Below are 17,840 nucleotides of genomic sequence, written 5' to 3'. Positions count from 1 at the left end.
ACCGAGGGTTCTAGCTGGGCCCATGTTTCTCAACATGGAAAGCAGAGGGATTTTGGTCTAAGCGTGCTGCCCTTGAAGCCCTGCTCCCCAAACTCAGGAGATGGCCCCGCTGGGGAGGCTGACTCACAAGAAAGCCCTCTCATTGGTTCACACACACACACACACACACACACACACACCACACACTCCCCTGCACATTTCTTAGGAAAGGACACACACATGCACACGTGCACGCACACGCACACACACAGACCTGCACATCCCTCGGGAAGGGACACACACACCTGAGCATCTCTCAGGAAGGGACACACACACACACACACACACACACACACACTTGCTCATTCCTCCAGAACGCAGCTGGCTCTGGGACCCACGGGTGCTTCCCAACAAGAGCAAACCCCTCCTTCTCCTGGACCTGTGGCCCCCACAAGAGCCGCTTCTCCAGACAGAACCCCCAGGGGTTTTTGTTTGCTTGTTTATTTGTTTTGTGCTGAGGACGTCTGCCCTGCGTTTCGTTTTTGTTCACAGGGAGTGTGTGTTTTGATATTGAGCTCAGAGCCTCCTCTTGCAAGTGCTCTTCCACTTCGGCTTTGTCCTCTGCCTTCCTGCAGAGGTAGAGCCTCTTTGCTTCTCTCCGTTTAAAGACGACTTTCGTGCGACAGAACTTTGGCAAGTTTGCACGCAGTGGCGCACACCCAAAGCCGGGTATGTGTGTCTCTGGTTCTCCACCTCCGCCTTCAGGTTTGCACAAGCTGGCAATGCGCACCGGACCTGCATGGTCTATGCGCAAAGAACGAGGTTTATTTACTGTTGGGGGGGGGGTGGCAATGACCTTTGGGTTGTTCCGCACTGGTTGGATGACCTGGGCCGAGTCCTCTCTCTGGATGCCCGTCTCCACCTATAAAATCCTAGCGTGAGACCCACCTTACTCAAGTCCCAGGGTTGCGATTGGTTCCAACTCGGATTTGGGATGTTGTGCTGTTTTGCATTCCAGTAAAGCGTTGCACACACTCCAAGGACCAATAATGACAATTGTTTGTGAAGGCGCCATTTACTAGCCAAAGGTCGAGTTCGGTGCTGTAGGGTGAGTGCTAAAACATTAAAAGTGCCCACCGAGGTTTGCTGCTCGTGGAGGGTCTGGCGCCGTAGGATCGAAAAATAAAGTAATACCTCCTTCTTAGGGACCCCCAAAACAGTCACGTCTGTCAATGCAGGAGACTCTTGAATTTGGGCAAAGCTCAACCTAAGGAGTGAGGAAGCGCTGGGGAGGCGAAGGCACCGCAAAAGACGCCCAGGTGTCCCGGCAGCATCACCAGGGGGCCAAAGGGCGGGAGAAGTTTATCTTTCCCGGAGGCCATAGCGATTGCCCAGGTAGGGCCCCCACAAACACTTCTGATTCGTTGGCTGCTGCCTTCCGGGCTTCCCCGTGCGGCCTGGGGAGCCGTTCGTAAGCCGGGAGAATCCCGTGATCTTCCTTCCCCGCAGCTGTCCCTCGCGGTTCTCCAGGGACGGGGAGGCCCCAGGGACCGGCTGCAAACGTGGCGGCCCCCCGCCTTGGGGGTGGAAGGGGCTGCGTGGCCTCTCCGGGTCACATGGTCTCCGTTCAAGCGTTTAGGCGGCTCCAGACGCCGGCCGGCCGGGAGACCCTTCCTGGGGTGGGGCGGGGGGGATGGGGGGGGACAGTGCTGGACTCTAAGTTGGTCCTCGAGTCTTGGGCACCGGCATCGGGGTCCTCTGGAAAGCGGCCGTCGGTGCGGAAACGCGGCTCGCCACGCAGCCACACGAGAGACGCGCGGGCGTCCGCGGGTCCTGCGCGCACCCGCGGGTGCGCAGACACGCGCGCCCACCCCACCCCCACCCCCACCCCCGCTCCCCCCCAGGACGGCTCCCTCCGTCGGGCTTTGCCCGGGCCAAAGGCCAGGGCTCCGCTCCGCGTCCCGAGCCCGCAGACGCACCGCGAGAACTCATTCCGGATCCCCTGGCCTATGGGGTAGACGGCGCATGGGGAACCCACATCCTCCTCTTCTTAGCAGGCTTTGGGGGGCCATGCCGAGGCCACGGGACCCCGAAGGGTAGGCACGCGCCGGGGATCCCCGCGGGCTGAAGGGGCGCGTCCGGCCTGCCTCGGAGCCCCGCGCGGCGGCGTGGCCAGCGGGGGTGGGGGTGGGGGGGAGCCTGCCAAGCCCCTGGGGGGGCGGGGGAAGCGGCAGCTGCGGGCGCGGGTAACCCCGAGGTGACCCGCCTGCCCCTCCCTCTCCCGCAGGCCCCGCGGCGGCGGCGGCGGCGGGGAGCGGGTCCCGAGCGGCGGGGGGGAGAAGGCGGCGCCCGCGCGGGGCTCGCGGCTGTCAGTGCGCTCCAGCTGGTCGGGGGCGCCGCCGGCTCCGGGTCCCGCGCCCGCTCGCCGCCGCGCCCGCGCTCGTGGGAGCGCTCCGAGTGCCTCTTTAGCCGGAGCCAATATCCTTTTGTGCTAATAGGTTTGTCCTCATTTGCTGCCTAATTGGACTATATAAAGCCAATAACAGGCGGGCTCTTCCAGCCTAAAGCCAAAGCGCCAAAATCCCAGGCTCGGCGAGGAGGGGGCGGCGGTGGAGGCGGCTGCGGGGCCCGGCTCGGCTGCGCCTCCGTCCGCCTAATCCCATTTGCCATTGTACGCGCCCAATCGCCGTATACTCCCCGCGTTTAACTTGGATGACATTTTGATTTCATCATTAGCATCCGGCGCCGGATTGACGCAGCCCCAAGCCGGGCACGGCTCGGGCCGCCTCCTCCCCGGGAGCTGCGGCGGCGGCCGCCGGGCCCCCGAGCTCCCCCGGTGCCGCGGCAGGGCCGCTCCCGCCCCCCCCTCCCTCCCTCCCTCCCTCCCCCCCCCATGCGAGCCCGCCCCGGCCCGGTCCTCACCCCGCCCTCCCACGGCTCGATTTGCGCCCCGGGCGGCCCCCGACTTGGTGCCCCGTAGTTGAGTTCCGTTTATGGTCTGATTTCCGGCCGCTCGCCGGCTCGCCCCGCCGCCCGCCGGTCCCGTTTCTCCCCCCCCCCCTCCACCCCCCACCCCCCCCACCCTGAGACCCGGAGGAGGAGGAGGAGGAGGAGGAGGAGAGCGGGACCATGCCGGAGCCCGGGCCGGACGCCTCCGGCACAGCCAGCGCGCCGCCTCCGCCGCCGCCGCCCCAACCCCCGGCGCCCAAGGAATCCCCGTTCTCCATCAAGAACCTGCTCAACGGGGATCACCACCGGCAGCCCCCCAAGCCGCAGCCGCCCCCACGGACGCTCTTCGCGCCGGCCTCGGCCGCCGCCGCCGCCGCGGCCGCCGCCGCCGCCGCCGCCGCCGCCAAGGGGGCCCTGGAGGGCGCCGCGGGCTTCGCGCTCTCGCAGGTGGGCGACCTGGCTTTCCCCCGCTTTGAGATCCCGGCGGCGCAGAGGTTCGCCCTGCCGGCGCACTACCTGGAGCGCTCCCCGGCCTGGTGGTACCCCTACACCCTGACCCCCGCCGGCGCCCACCTCCCACGGCCAGAAGGTACCGACACCCTTTGCCCTGGCGTTCCTCCACCCCGCGCGGGCCCGTCCCCGGACCTCCCCGCCCCGCGCCGCTCCCCGGCGTGGGGCTCTGGGATCCCCCCCACACACACCCGCCAATCCCGGGGTGGGGCCCCCTTCCCCCGCGCCCCCTTTTCCCCGGGCCCCGCAGCCCGGCCCCGGCGGCGTCCAATCCCACTTGGTGAGAAAAGCGACGCGCCCCGGGTGCAGCGCTGCCCCCGGAAGAGAGGCCGCTGGCCGGGGCAGGGGTGGGGGTGGGGGGGTGGGGGGTGGCCTCGGACACCCGGGCTGCTGCGGGGGGGACGCGCGTCAGAGGGAGGGCTGGGACTGGGTGGCCCCCCACAGAGGGCGAAGCTGCCTCCGGGCTCCTGGCCGGAGGGGGGGAGCGGAGCGCGGAAGGAGCAGCCGCTCCGCGCGCGCCTTTGGGCAGGGGTCCCGGGGACCCGGAGCCCCTCAGCCCTGGCCGGGCGTGGGGGGGGGGAGGGAAATGGCGGGAAAGAGGCGTGGGGGGGGGGTTCGGCGCGGGCAGAGCCCGCCGGGCCCCCCGCTCACGGCCGTGTCGGTGTGCGTGTCCGTCCGTCCGTCCGTCCGTCCGTCTGTGTCTCCCCCCAGCCTCGGAGAAGGCCCTCCTGCGAGACTCGTCGCCGGCCTCCGGCACCGACCGGGACTCCCCGGAGCCGCCGCTGCTCAAGGCCGACCCGGATCCCAAGGAGCTGGACTCCAAGAGTCCGGACGAGATCATTCTGGAGGAGAGCGACTCGGAGGAAGGCCGGAAGGAGGGCGAGGCGGCGGGCGCGGCGGTGGGGACGGCGGGCGCCGCGGCGGTGGGGACGGCGGCGGCGGCGGCGGCGGCGGGCGGCGAGGACTGGAAGAAGGGCGGCGCGGAGAGCCCCGAGAAGAAGCCCGCGTGCCGCAAGAAGAAGACGCGCACGGTGTTCTCGCGCAGCCAGGTGTTCCAGCTCGAGTCCACCTTCGACATGAAGCGCTACCTGAGCAGCTCGGAGCGCGCCGGCCTGGCGGCGTCGCTGCACCTCACCGAGACGCAGGTCAAGATCTGGTTCCAGAACCGCCGCAACAAGTGGAAGCGGCAGCTGGCGGCCGAGCTGGAGGCGGCCAACCTGAGCCACGCCGCGGCGCAGCGCATCGTGCGCGTGCCCATCCTCTACCACGAGAACTCGGCGGCCGCCGCGGCGGCCGAGGGCGCGGCGGCGGCGGCCGCGGCGGCCGCGGGCGCGCCCGTCCCCGTCAGCCAGCCGCTGCTCACCTTCCCGCACCCCGTCTACTACTCGCACCCCGTCGTCTCCTCCGTGCCGCTGCTCAGGCCGGTCTGAGGCCGGCCCGACACGGGGGGGGGGGGCGGGGAGGGGAGGAGAGAGAGAGAGAGAGAGAGAGAGGGAGGGGAGAGGCCGGACACCTCTCTGGACCCCGGAGGACACACTCGGCCAGGCCAGGCTGGTGGGCGCCCCGGGCCGTCCGGTGGCCTGGGGAAGCCGGGCTGGCTGCGGCGCGGCGCCCGGGCCTCCCCTTTCCCCCCCACCGTGGGTAGCGATTTGTAAGTATTTGCGATGCTTTCTTTTCCTTTTTCTTTTTTCTTTTCTTTTTTGTGCAATTCATCCCTCATGGATTTGAGGCGCTTCTTCTTTTTACTTTTGGTTTGGGGTCCTGTGAACAGAACACGGGAAAGATAACACGCGCGCGCGCGCACACACACGCACACGCGCGCAATGTTCCTAGGACAAATCTTTCAGCTCGAAGCTTTTGTAAGATTGTGTAGTCCTTGCCCTAAATTTTCATTGCACCGTCGCTTCTTTCTGTTTTATTTTTTTTTCTTTTAAGGAAGGAAAATAGGCGCAAAATTTGAAACTCTCTAGGTTCTTTTTTTTCTCTCCCCTTGGGGTTATTTTCAGAATCCAGAGGAAGAATCTGTGGGTAATTCTCTTTATTTCTGGATTTGTGGGTGTGGTTTCCCTCCCCATGGCCAGTTATCCTCCCTCCCCCCCCCCCACCATCCCCGTTTTCAGAATCTGAGCCCTTTCTACTAAAGAATCCCCATCCAGGTCCGTTTTCTCTTCCAGAGAAGTCTGTGACAACCACCCTCTTCATCTGTCTCGCTTTGTGACGGAAGGCTCCTCTAATCAAGTATTTAAAGGGAAGAGACAAAACAGCCACAATTTAAAAAAAAAAAATCAGAACGCTGAGAAACGGAAACAGTTCCACCTAGGGCGGGCCGGGTTGGAGTGGTCTTATTTATTTACTGCCATTTATTTGGAGAATTTCACTTTTCAGTAAGTTATTTTTAGTGTTATCACTATTTGTTCCCTCTTGCGAGATAATGGTTTCTTTTTTAACCTATATCTTTTTATTCTCTCTTTTTTTTTTTTGTTCCGCGGGAACTATTGTACTTAGACCTGTGCAATATTGTACAAAATTTTCAGAGTCTTGCTCCTTCCTCCACGAGGGATACAGCCCTTTCCGCAGTATATGGCAGTCAATTAGTGTAGAAAGAAAATTAGACAGGGGAAAGGGGGGAAAAGGCAACAAGGCTAGGTAGTGAAGCCCAGCGGGGTGAGTTAGACATACCGGAGCGCTTTAAGTGAAGGACAATCAATTTAGGAGAATCTTAACTTATTTGATAAATGTACAGATTTCTTGTAAAAATTCTCCCTCCACTTCTGCAGGGTTTCTTGCTCTGCCACCCAATCTGTCTTCTTTCTGTCTGCTACACCTGTTGTTCTGCAGTAGTTTGCGTCCCCTCTCACCCCCAATCTCCCTCACCTCTGCCCAGGTTCGATTCCTTTTTAAGAAAAAGAAAAAAAAATCCACAAAATATTGTTACACTTAATGTTGTTGTGAAATTGAATTAATTAAAGAGGAAAAAAACCAAAGCTTTTTATGTTGCATGAGTGTGTGACTTTGGATCAATTTTCCCAGAGCAGATATCTGGGAAACTCGTGTGTGTGTGTGTGTGTGTGTGTGTGTGTGTGTGTGTGTGTGTGTCTGCATCTGCCTCTGCGCTAAGTCTGTCCTGAACACACACCCTATAATCCAGCAGGCGGCAGAGACAGAGGTGGCTTTGTTTGAGACCAAGGAGGCTCTTTGCCCCGTATCTTCTGTGGCTTGAAATGTCTTAGGAGCAGGGAAGAATGGAGAGTGGGAAGGGAAAGGCCTAGCTTTATGTAGTTGGAGAAAATGAGCTAAGTGAGTTTAATGACAACCAGCATTTCCAAGTGCAAGACTGAGGAGGCCTCCCATCCCTTTTCCAAGCCAGGGTTCCAGCAAGATCCCCGAGCGCTTGGGGGAGAGGGGGTGGTTGTCAGGCTAAGAACCTGCAGCTCCATTTGACACCCCCTCCTCCCCCAGTACCAGGAGCATGATCTTGGAGTATAGCCATAGCTGGAGGGCAGCCAAAGGGGACAACCAAGCTGTGGGGTTGGCACTTCCTACTTTTTGGAGGACAGGGAGACTTCAGCTGGGCTTGGGAACTTCGGCCGGCCGTCTGGCAGCTTGACTCGCCTAGTGGCAGGGTCAGATGCTACCTGGTTGTGGATGCTGTGACGCTGTGGTCCCTTCCCCTGGCCAGGCTTACACTGCCCCTCAGCACGCCAAGCCAGGAAAGCGACCTTTGTGGGCCTTCCCACCCTGACCAATGCTCGTGGCCGCCACGATGTCGGCGGGCAGCCTGGCTGGCCAAGTGTGTTCCCGTCCCCTGGAAAAGCGGCTGGATGGCAAGAAATGGATGCGTGGGTGCTGCCTAACAGCTGAGCAAAGCCAGCTGCCTTCAAACCCCAGGGGGTGGACTAGGGGGGTTGGGTGTGCACACGCTCCGGTCCCTAAAGGTTTGCAGGAGCTGGGGACCCAAAAGTGGGTGGCAGTGAAGAGAACCGAAAGGCAGAGAAGATTCCAGGGCGCACACGTCAGAGCCCCGCCGCTGGGGAGCGCCTGCTTGCTCTCCCTTGCCTTCCCGTGCACTGCCAAGCTGCTCACACTCAATGGACACAATTGACTCTACCGCGCCCACCCTGTTGACTGTACTCCTCCGTTGATGGAAAACTGCTTCCCCCCCCCCCCCATCAACCAGCATGGTTAGCCTGGGCCCCCGGCAAAGATAAATCTCTCTTTATTTCTCTCTGGTTTGGAATAAAAATGAGGGCTTGTGTCAGAAATTAAAACTAAACAGAAATTCGGGGTCAAAATATGTTGTTCCTTGTGTTACCTGCAAACACCATGATGCTTTTCACTGTTGGCAATACTAACTGCAGGACAGGCCGGTAACAGCTCATTAAAAATAATGTTGCAATAGCAAACATGTCCCCAGATTTTACAGCCAGAACACGATGTTATCAAACGCCAAGAAAATACTTCTTTATTTGTGTGGATTCCAGAAAACGGTTCTTGACTGACCTGGTCTTTACAAAGTCAAGAAATGACTGGTTCTCCACAGGTATAGTTTGGCCTTTGCCCTGCTCCCCTGGGCCTCTCTTTCCCCACTGTGTGGGGGCTTCCCTGCTCCCCCCATCACCCCCTCTCCCCAGAGAGGAGTTCACCAAGGAAGCCTGGAGGGGCCGCGTGGTGCTAAGCCTTCTGAGCCTCCCGACAGCCGCAGGTGGGGAAGATCCACTCCAGGCAGGCTGGGGTCTGGATATTTCTCCCAGTGCCAAAGGAGCAGCGAAGTTCATCTATGGAGGAAGTATTGGAGGTTTGGTTCCAAGTTTTTCTGGGGCCTTCCTGTGAGGAGAAGCCAAGTCAGCATTTATAGGATGGTCACGTCTGACTGACATCTTATTCCTCCACCCAAAAGACCCTCCCTATGTGTCTGCAAGGATTTCTGGGAGCTGCTGGAACCGCTCACCCAAAGGAGACTTGGGGCAGGTGGGGGGAGGGTGATAATTTCCTGATATTCCTCCAGGACGTTCCACAAGGGGAAGCCAGGAAGCCGGCTTGATCCTTCACATTATGGATTCCAGCCTTCTCTCTGTTTACTCCAAATCCACCTCCTTCTGGATCTACACTCTACTCAGCCTTCAAGTCAAGGCCAATGATTCGTTTCCGTTGCTACATCCTTCCCACAGTGCCCACAGACACGTGCAAATAACCCTGGATAGACTCACACTGCGCATACACGTGTGCACACACACACTTCTACTTCTCAACACACACCTAGCCTCAGTCTTCTTGCATGCTTCCTATTGCTGTCATGACTGAGGGGTAGACACCGCCGCACACTTTGCTTCAGCTGACCCTAGCTTGCGGATGGTCACAACAGTCCTAGCCCTAAGGGGAAGTGGAAGAATCTTGGGAGTCGGTGGGCAGGGGCCACGGGGCTCCCCCCCCCCCACCTGCCACACAAGCGACAACTCCCCAGCAGATTCGCCACACACTGCTTCCATCCAGGCCAGCTGGTTAAACTAGCTGAGCTGACCACCGTGTCCACCTCCCCGCCCCCCCCCCATCTCCTGTGGCCACATTGAGGTTCCCACAATGCCGGGCTCTGCCGCTCTGAGCAGCTTTGAGCCCCGGGAGACCGCAGAGTCAGCGCGCAAATTGTTTCTGTTGCCAACACAGATGTATTTCTTTTATTTGGTAGTAAATAGAGCGGGTGTGTGTACATCAAAAACAGCAAGACAGATATAAACTGCCCCCCTGCCAACTGCGCTCATTCTGAGCTGAATGCCCCTCAGCAGGCCCTGCCCCAGCCCCAGTCAAGAAGCCGGGGTGTGAACCCCAGAGCGCCTGCCTCTCCGGGCCTGGGGGCCTGGACGTGGAGCTAGGAGGAGGAGGAGGTAAAAAGGTCGGTGGCGTTTGCTTTCTTTTCTGTGGTCGCCAGCCAGCTTGGTCAGCCAGATGGGGTGGGGATGGGTCCAAGGCTCTTTAGTCGGAAGACGAAGTGCTTCGGTGAGGCCTTTGGTGATGGCGTCAGGGGCCAGCTCTCCAACTTGCTTCCATCTCAGGTGGGCGTGGGACGCACGTCGAGCACTCTTCCTGAGCGGCGGTGGGGCTGAGCCTGTGATGGGTGGGACCCTGGTCGGTTCCAAGACTCCATTTTGCCCGCTTCACCAGGTGATCCGTTTCTCAGGGGGGTCCTCCTCCCGGTAGAGATCTAAACAACAAACAACTCCGTGGAGCTGCTAGGAAAAGGTCCCCCTGCTGGGCCGGCACGCCGGCACAGGGTGGAAGAACCCGAGTTCCCCCCAGCTCACCGCAGGCAGCCCCTGGGGACAACGCCCATCGTGGCACGCCCCCTCCTCCCCGGCCAGCTGCCTGCAAGGCTCCTCCTCCCGGCTTCCCGCCTATTTGTGCATCTGCAGTCCTTGCGGGATTTAGCCTTGAGCTGAGTGTACTGGAAGGGTTGCACGCCTGTATGTGTGTGCGGAACAGAAGACGGTGACCTTTTGACCTGCGAACGGGGCGGGAGAGGGGGAAGAAGCTGAAGAGCCTCCAGAGATGAGGAGGTTGAGCGGACTCTGGAGCTCTGCCGGGCGACTCCAACGAGGTTGGATTTCGGCTGCGTTTGTCCCCTGCCCACATACCTTCCAGGAGAGCCCAGTCCAGAGCTGCAGCTGAGGAGGCTTACGTTCCAGACTGCAACGCAATCCTAGTCCTCCTTGGAGCCAGGGACTCCACCCCTGTCCGTCCACCACCATACTCGACAGCATCCTTAACACATCAGGGCAGTTTTAGGGACCGGAAGCCAGGGACTGCTGGGGAGGGGGGGGGGGCTGCAGCGCACCTCCTCTGAGAGTCCCCGGGAGGTTGGTGTTGGTTACACTCGCCCAGATCCTTAGCTTAGCTGCTGCTTCTGGGGATGCGGTCTTGGCGTTGGAAATGCCCCAAGTCTGGCTCTCCAAGGTTCTGAAAGAATCCCTCCGGGTTCCGGTGGGTGGAGAGGAAAAGGAGCTGAGGGAGATGTGTGGAGCCACGAGGCTCGGGAGAGAGCCAGAAGAGAATGCACTCCGCCCATCACCGAGGCCGGAGCAGTGAGGTGCAGCTACCTGGCTGCCTCACCCCGGCAGGAATGTCTTAAAGAAATATAAAGAATCCCCATCTCTTGGCGCCCTTGGTGATGGAGTGCACGCATCAGATTTTCATCAAAGTTCTATTAAGTGAAACATAGGTTGCAGGGCACCCTTTGATTGAAACAGTTTAAATTTTAATTGTGTTTTTAATTTGACATATAGTTGCAGAAAGGAATGACACTGCGTCGCCAAGGGGCGGTCGATTTTCTTAATTTCTCCCAGAGGAATTGATGAGTCTATCAGGCCACTAGATTGGAAACCCATTAAAGCTCTCTGGTTAGGCTGTTAATTGGAACTTGATGGATGTGGGAGGGGGGGAGGTGTTGGGCTTTGGCTATGCTGATCCAATCTTCATGACTTTCTGTTTTCCAATAAATTACACAATTCATTTTCCAGCCGCAGATTACATAAATTGTACACCTCTGGGGCTCTCTTTTTCAAATAGGGAGTCCTTTTCCCCAAAAGCCTATTGCACGATGTCATTTGCACCAAAGAACGAACCGCAGAGGCCCTTGAATGAAAATCGAAACATAATCAACGTTTATACTTAGAAAATTTATTGAGATCATTTTCTCTGGTATTTCCTTATTTTAAAGTTTGGACGCGCCATATATCATAATCCACTCGCGTAAAAGGGGGGGGGCAGACTGTGTTTAATATTTATCGAAGCTTGATTCCAAGATCAAACTTGTTTATGACTTCATCTGTCATTTGGAGGGAGCCTTCTTCCACTATTACCGGCTCAGCCAGCCTATTTCCTCACAGCCACAGAGCAGAGAGGATCAATTTTTATTAGGCTCCTTGGCAAGTTTGCTCTGGGCCGCTTTCATATTGAGCAGCGGCATAATCTTGGGACCTAAACTTAAAGCGTTCTTTCAGTCTCAGAAAGTTTATCATTCTTTGGAATCCAGCGATACGTAATTTTTAGGGGAGCTGGAGGGGGGCCACCCCAAAGATGGAAGAAGTCCACCTGATAGAGTGGCAGCTGCTGAATGGGTGAAGTGGGGAGGGGTGGAGTCCATCGGAAGCTGGGAGGGCACGGTGGGTATGTGGGGGTGGTTTTAGGATGCAGGATTGCACCACTGAAGGTAGAGGGACCCCGGGTGTCTGTGGGTGGAGTTTCCACAGCTGAGGGCTCCTGGGCCTGAGATTTGGAGTTGCTCAGGCCCAGGAGGGGCGTAAGGTCTGGGTGCTCTCCGGAAGTCTGGGAGCACCCCAGATGTCCAAAAGGTGTGGCTTCAGTAGTGGAAGGTCAAGCCTTAGCCATTCTAGGCCCTTCCCAGTGACTGCTATAGGTTCTCAGGACTGTAGGTGATCCATCAGTCTAGGGAAGCAGGGGAGAGTTGAGACCCTGGAGCCACAGAGCACCGCCTCCCTGCCTGGGCCTTTGGGCCCATCACCCACTTCCTTGGTCCCGTGGTGGTGGTGGCCGCGGCAGTAGTGAGAATGTGTGAGAGTCTCATACCATGTGCACTGTGGTTTAGAGGCTGAGGAAGTGAGAGGGTGGACAAAGCACCTCTGTGGGGACCGCTCGGCATATCAGGGGAGATGTAGGCCAGACGGACCTGTAACTTCCCAACCCGGAGGAGAGGAGAGAGGAGGGTAGCTGTCTTCATAGGTATGTGGTTTAGAATCCTCCAGCTGGACTCCTGGGGAATCTGGTCCTGCCTGCCCCACCCCCAGTCTCTGGCTGTTGTTGGGACTAGTTGCTGTTTCTCCTAGGTAGGTCTATCCCGGCCCTCTCCTAATTGCTAGGATCTTCTGTCTTCAGCCATTCTCCAGGCTCAGTGTCAACACTCGAGTCGTCTTCCCTTTACCTGGTGAGGCGATCTGACCACTGGGTAAATCTTGAGCGTCAGTCTTGCTTTCCTCTCCCTGGACTGCCACTTTTCCCCCCCTCGAGCCTCGATTTGCCTGTCTGTACAATGGGAGTGAAGATCCCATTTGCTGAGAGGATCAAAATGAAGAAGGATGCGCCTGTCGTGGGTCCCTGGCCCCAAGTGCTTTCCAGGTTCGAAGTGTTCCCACCACCTCTCTCCCCTCAGCGGGCGTGGCCTCCAGGCAGCACCCCGCGGAGGGGGGCCCTGGAGACGCCACAGGTCAGCGAGGGAGGTGGACCCTCCTTTCTTGGAATCTCCCCTGTCCCCGCCACTGCGCCCGCAGTGACCAGGCCCCGGAGCCCGCGCTGGCATCGCGCGCACCAGAGGACGCACAAATTGTATTTCAGCGCCGGGTCCTTCCGGGTTAATGAGCTGACACCATGATTAAAGCTGACCATTTGTAATGTGTCTCGACCCCACCGCCGAGCCCTGAAGAGGTTAATGTGGTGACGGAGGCCGGCACCTGCCCCTCGCCGGCCTCCCGGGCCAGGGCTCCCAGCCTCCCGGTCCCCGCCCCCCTCTCCGCCGCGCGGCCGACCCCTAATCAATTAGCCCATTAACGAGCCCTTCCAGGAGTTAAGTAGGGAGAGTTCTGCCACGGGCAGGGCTCCAGTCGGTAACTCACCGCGGCTAATGATATTATAAGCGCTTTACTCAATAACCCGGGAGCGGCGCGGGTTAGGAAGGAACTGCACCGTCACCGTGCAGGGTCCGGACGCGCGTGGGGGCTGAGTCCCCAACCTCTCCGGACGCCTGGCTGCTTTGGGGGTGCGCCTTCAGGGCAGGGCTCTGGGATCTCCTGGCTGAGGGGTCCGAGGCCTCGAGGTGGGGGGAGCCTCCGGGGTCCCTAACGCTTGTGGGGAGCGCAGGGGCCCATCCCGCACCTTTTGCTCGTGCGGAGATGATTCGTGACCAGGGATCGAACGATCTAGGAACGAAAGAAGCCAGAGCCAGGGCTTTGCAAGGATCCCCGCAAGGGTGGGAGGGGGGAGCCAGGCAGGCCTGGCTTGGCCTGGGCGCCGACCCCGCCGTAGCCTCCCCCGGGCAGGCAGGCGGGCAGGCAGGCAGGCAGGCAGGCGGTTCCTCGGGTGCATTTTAGGGAAGAGGAAACGGAAGCTCCGAAAGCTGAACGCTCTCGTCCACGGCCACCCAGGCAATAGGTGCACGGACTCCCCAGTTCTAACACGGCGTCCCCACAGCCTCCTTCCCATTCTTGCAGCAACTCTGACCCCTGCGATGTGTAACCCCCCCCCCACCCCCGCCCGTGAAGTTCACTTGCAACGTGGCCAGGCGCACGGCGGGCCACCAGGGAGAGGATTGGGAAGCCAGCGCGGGGCCTCGGTGTTGCCGTCGTCCGGAGCCGGGGAGCCCTTTGAAAGTGGGGGGGGGGGCAGGGGCGGGTGCCGCAGCGTTTGTTCCACCCGAGGGCCGAGAAGCTTGGATCGAGACAGACGCGCGCACGCTAACGGTGTAAACGGAGGTGCGGGGACTCGAACCCGGATCTTTGGCACGGGATCTAGGGCTTCTCCGTCTTCCCGATCTTGGGGCCGGTGGCAGGGGGCGGGGGGCTCGCAGGCAGTGGTGGGAAATAGCGTCAGTGCAGGACCCGGGCTGTTACACACGCACACGCGCGCGCACACAACGCGGGCAGGTGACAGACAGCCCTGCCCGTCCCACGGGGGCTGGTGAGGACCTGGGGGGGAGGGCGGGGGGGCGGTGGAGACAGCCAGGTGGAGCCCCTCGGAGGGGCCGGGGTCTGCTGGCTTCGCGGTTTCACGGGGAGGAGGAGAGGCTGGGGTCCCGGGGCGTCGCGGCCCCCCAGCTGTCCTGGGCCCGCCGGGTTCTCGGGGGGTGGGGGGCGCACCCCGGGAGGCGCACCCGCACCGCGTGCCGGGCCGGGGCTTTTTGAAAATGTCCGGGTCCGCTCGGCGGCGCTGCGATTGGCCGCGTTGGGGGGGGGGAGGAGGAGGAGGGGGGGGGGAGGAGGAGGAGGGGGGGGGGAGAAACCTCTATGCAAATGAGGCCGCGCCGCCCGCCCGCCGCCGCCGCCCGCCCGCCCGCCCGGGGCCCGCGGGCCGCCCGCCCGGCGGCGGGGAAGGGGCGTCCGCTCCCGGCTGGGCGGGCTCAGCTCCGGCCGCGCGGGCAGGGAGCCCCGCGCGTCCGTCCCGCGCCCGCCCGCCCGCCCGCCCGCGTGTGCCCCGTACGGCGGGGACGCGGCGCCGGGCTCGCAGCCCCCCCCCCCCCCCGGCGCTCCCCGCCCCTCCCCCCCGCCCGCCCGCCCGCTCGCCCGCCCGCCCGCCCGCGCCACCTTCCACCCAGAGCCTCTTCTCTAAAGGGAGTTCTTGGTTTCCTCCGATTTCTTATGAACCCAGGATGGGAAGCAAGGAAGATGTGGGCGGCAAGGGGTGTCCGGCGGCCGGCGGCGTCTCCAGCTTCACCATCCAGTCCATCCTGGGCGGGGGCCCCTCGGAGGCACCGCGGGAGCCAGCCGGCTGGCCGGCCCGGAAGCGCAGCCTGTCGGTGTCCTCGGAGGAGGAGGAGCCGGACGACGGCTGGAAGGCGCCCGCTTGCTTCTGCCCAGACCCGCACGGCCCCAAGGAGCCCGGCCCCAAGCACCACCCCCCTATTCCTTTTCCTTGCCTGGGTAAGGATCGCCCGCCGCTAGCCGGGCCGCGCGCCCCGCCCGGACTCCCGAGCCGCCGCGTCCCGTCGGGCTCGGCTGCCGTCGCTGGGGAGGGCGGGGAGGAGGGGGGTGTCCCAGGCCGCGGGGAGGGGGCCACGCGCGCCCCGGTGCCTCCGAGGCCCGGCCGGCGCTCGGGTGGAAGGCGGGAGGGCGAGGGGTGGGGGGGGGGGCGCGCACGGACCCCGCGCGGCTGGGGCGTGGGGAGGGAGGAGAGCGGACCGCGGCGGGCGGGCCGGGCCGGGCCCGAGGCGCGGGGCGCGGGGCGCGGGGCGCGGGGCGGCGCGGGGCGCACACCGTACTTTCTTTCGGGGACACGAGGTCCGCGAGTGAGGGCTGGACGTTCTGTCGGTGTAGCCGTCTCTCTTGGCGCATCCCCCCCCCCCCCCGCCTTCTCCGGCTGTCTCATCTTCTCAGAAAGAGTAGCAAGAAGCACCCTGCGATGATTGACCACGGTGTGTCTCAGAGCCGGGGGCCCCCTTTTCCTCCGAGGAGGTCCTTAAGCGTAGACTTGCGAACAAACGGCCTGTGAAATGATGGCACGGCGCGGGGCTGCAGGCGAGCCCTCGGGGGTTCCAAAGGCGGTTACGATCGCCCCCCACCCCCTCCGGGCCTCCTCCACCTGCTGCTGCCTTTAAGAGAGGCGGAGGCCAGGGTGCTCGCGTCTGGGTGCGAGAGCGAGGCAGAACAGGAGGGATCTGGTAAAGCAAAAAAAACCGGGCCCAAGGTTGTTGCTGCGGGCATCTGCCATCATCTTCCCAGTCTCCAGGAGAGCCGGGGGTGGGGGGGGTGGAGGGGGGCTCCGAGGCTCTTTGACTTGATGGCCTTCCTCTGTCTTCTGCTCCCCAGGTCCCCCGAAGGGCAGCGGCGGCGCGGGGCCGGCGGGCTCGGATCGCTCGCCTTTCCTCTCTCCTTCGCACGCGGACTTTAAGGAGGAGAAGGAGCGGCTGTTGCCGGCGGGCTCGCCCTCGCCCGGGCCGGAGCGGCCCCGGGACGCCGGTGCCGAGCGGCAGGCGGGCGCCGCCAAGAAGAAGACGCGCACGGTGTTCTCGCGCAGCCAGGTCTACCAGCTCGAGTCCACCTTCGACATGAAGCGCTACCTGAGCAGCTCGGAGCGCGCCTGCCTGGCCTCCAGCCTGCAGCTCACCGAGACGCAGGTCAAGACTTGGTTCCAGAACCGCCGCAACAAGTGGAAGCGGCAGCTCTCGGCCGAGCTGGAGGCGGCCAACATGGCGCACGCGTCGGCGCAGACTCTGGTGGGCATGCCGCTGGTGTTCCGGGACAGCTCGCTGCTGCGCGTGCCGGTGCCGCGCTCCCTCGCCTTCCCCGCGCCGCTCTACTACCCCGGCAGCAACCTCTCGGCCTTACCGCTCTACAACCTCTACAACAAGCTGGACTACTGAGCCGGGCGCCATGCGCCCCGTGCGCCCCCCCCCCCGCCCCCCGCCGCCGTCTCCAGCCGCCCGCCCGGCCCGGCTCGCGCGGATCGGGCGCGCGGGCTGCACCACCCCCCTGCCCCGCGTCCACGGTGCTCCGGAGCACGGCGGCGTGTTTCCAGAAATCTTAAGAAATACACCATGTGTATTCATTCATTACCTCTTATTTATGGCCTCTGCCCTGCTTTTGGTTGGTTGTTTGTGTGGGCCGGGTGTTTGATCCGCATTCCTCATGCCAGATCGCCCGCTTTCTTTCTACCCCTAAACGAAACCAAGGCGCTTTGGAACCCATTTTTGGAAAGGGGTATTTTCTAGGGGTGGGGTGAGGAAGGGAGTTTGGGCCGGATTGGCTCTGGCTAGCAGAGGAAAAAGAAAAACCTGGAAAACACCAAGTGAACCAGACACACCCCTTCTCTCCCCGTGTGCACACCAGTGGGTAGGAGCCCCGACACGCGCTCCGCCCGGGCCCCCTCGGGGGCTGTGGACGTCGATCTGACCGTCTCTTTTCGTTTCCTTCATCCTGAGGATGGGAAAGGGGCGAGATGCGGTTCAGATCTGTACATATTTTTAAAGAGAAAAGAAAATAAAGACGTTTTAAACATCTTTGCTAACTTTGGAGGGGTAGAGTGCCCTTCCTGAGAGCGCACGGGAGGGGGGCAGGCGTGCGGGGGCTTTTTGGAGGCAGAGTTTGCCGGCGTCTCGGAAGGTCGGGTTCTCCTTAGGCGGAGGGTGTGGCTGGTGGCCGGGGTTGAACGTGTGGTCGTTGGCGCTGGCCAAGGGCGGCCGGGGGCTGGAGCTGCTGGACCTCACCCTCCAGGCCCACGGTCGGGCACGGGCTGGGTGGGGAGCGCGCCGGGGGCGATCCAGACTCCGACTCACGCCGGGAAAGACAAAGGCGGGGCTCGGGCCTGGCTGCTGGAGCCGCCGCCTTCCTAAGGAGCCGGGTGGGGACGCAGAACCCGTCTCCCCTGCGCTGGGCCGGCTCGGGGCTTGGCCCGGAGCTGGGGGCGCCGGGATGCGGCCTTAGGGGTGTCCCGCGCCTCCTCTTCCCCCCCACCCCAACCCCCGCACAGGGCGAGCAGCCGCGCTGCCTGTCTCTGGGAAAGCGTCCGCCAGTTACTCCAAGCGCTGCCCGGCCCGCTTGGGGCCACGCACCAGCACTGGTGACAGAGTGGCAGGAAGTGACAGTAAAACGGCGCTTCTTTTGTTGCTAAGTTTGTATTTAAAGAGTCTGATCGCCCGTCCACACGCAGTCCCTTTTTCTGAATTGAATGCAGAAGCAAGCATGGCGAGG

The 17,840-nt window shown here is 61.8% G+C and overlaps 2 protein-coding genes across 4 annotated transcripts; both read left to right on the top strand.

Annotated features, from left to right (window-relative positions):
* The first annotated feature begins 3,108 nt into the window (after positions 1 to 3,108).
* On the top strand, positions 3,109 to 4,868 carry Hmx3 (H6 family homeobox 3). The gene is made up of 2 exons (XM_048334857.1): positions 3,109 to 3,517; positions 4,150 to 4,868. Exons 1-2 carry the CDS (start codon positions 3,109 to 3,111, stop codon positions 4,866 to 4,868), a joined length of 1,128 nt encoding a protein of 375 aa, XP_048190814.1.
* A 4,399-nt stretch (positions 4,869 to 9,267) lies between these two features.
* On the top strand, positions 9,268 to 16,610 carry Hmx2 (H6 family homeobox 2). 3 transcript variants are annotated; one of them, XM_048338077.1, is made up of 3 exons: positions 9,268 to 9,317; positions 14,803 to 15,074; positions 15,960 to 16,610. In XM_048338077.1, the coding sequence occupies exons 2-3, from the start codon at positions 14,804 to 14,806 to the stop codon at positions 16,511 to 16,513; spliced, it is 825 nt and encodes a 274-aa protein (XP_048194034.1). In that variant the 5' UTR covers positions 9,268 to 9,317; position 14,803; the 3' UTR covers positions 16,514 to 16,610. The 3 variants fall into 3 exon arrangements, with proteins under 3 accessions (XP_048194034.1, XP_048194033.1, XP_048194032.1); XM_048338076.1 differs by having other exon boundaries at positions 9,288 to 9,325; XM_048338075.1 differs by lacking the exon at positions 9,268 to 9,317 and having other exon boundaries at positions 14,738 to 15,074.
* The last annotated feature ends 1,230 nt before the right edge of the window (positions 16,611 to 17,840 follow it).

Source organism: Perognathus longimembris, chromosome 2, assembly GCF_023159225.1.
Source record: "Perognathus longimembris pacificus isolate PPM17 chromosome 2, ASM2315922v1, whole genome shotgun sequence".
Classification (NCBI taxonomy): Eukaryota; Metazoa; Chordata; class Mammalia; order Rodentia; family Heteromyidae; genus Perognathus; species Perognathus longimembris.
Note: the sequence above shows the minus strand (reverse complement) of the source record. Positions and strands in the feature narration are given on the sequence as shown.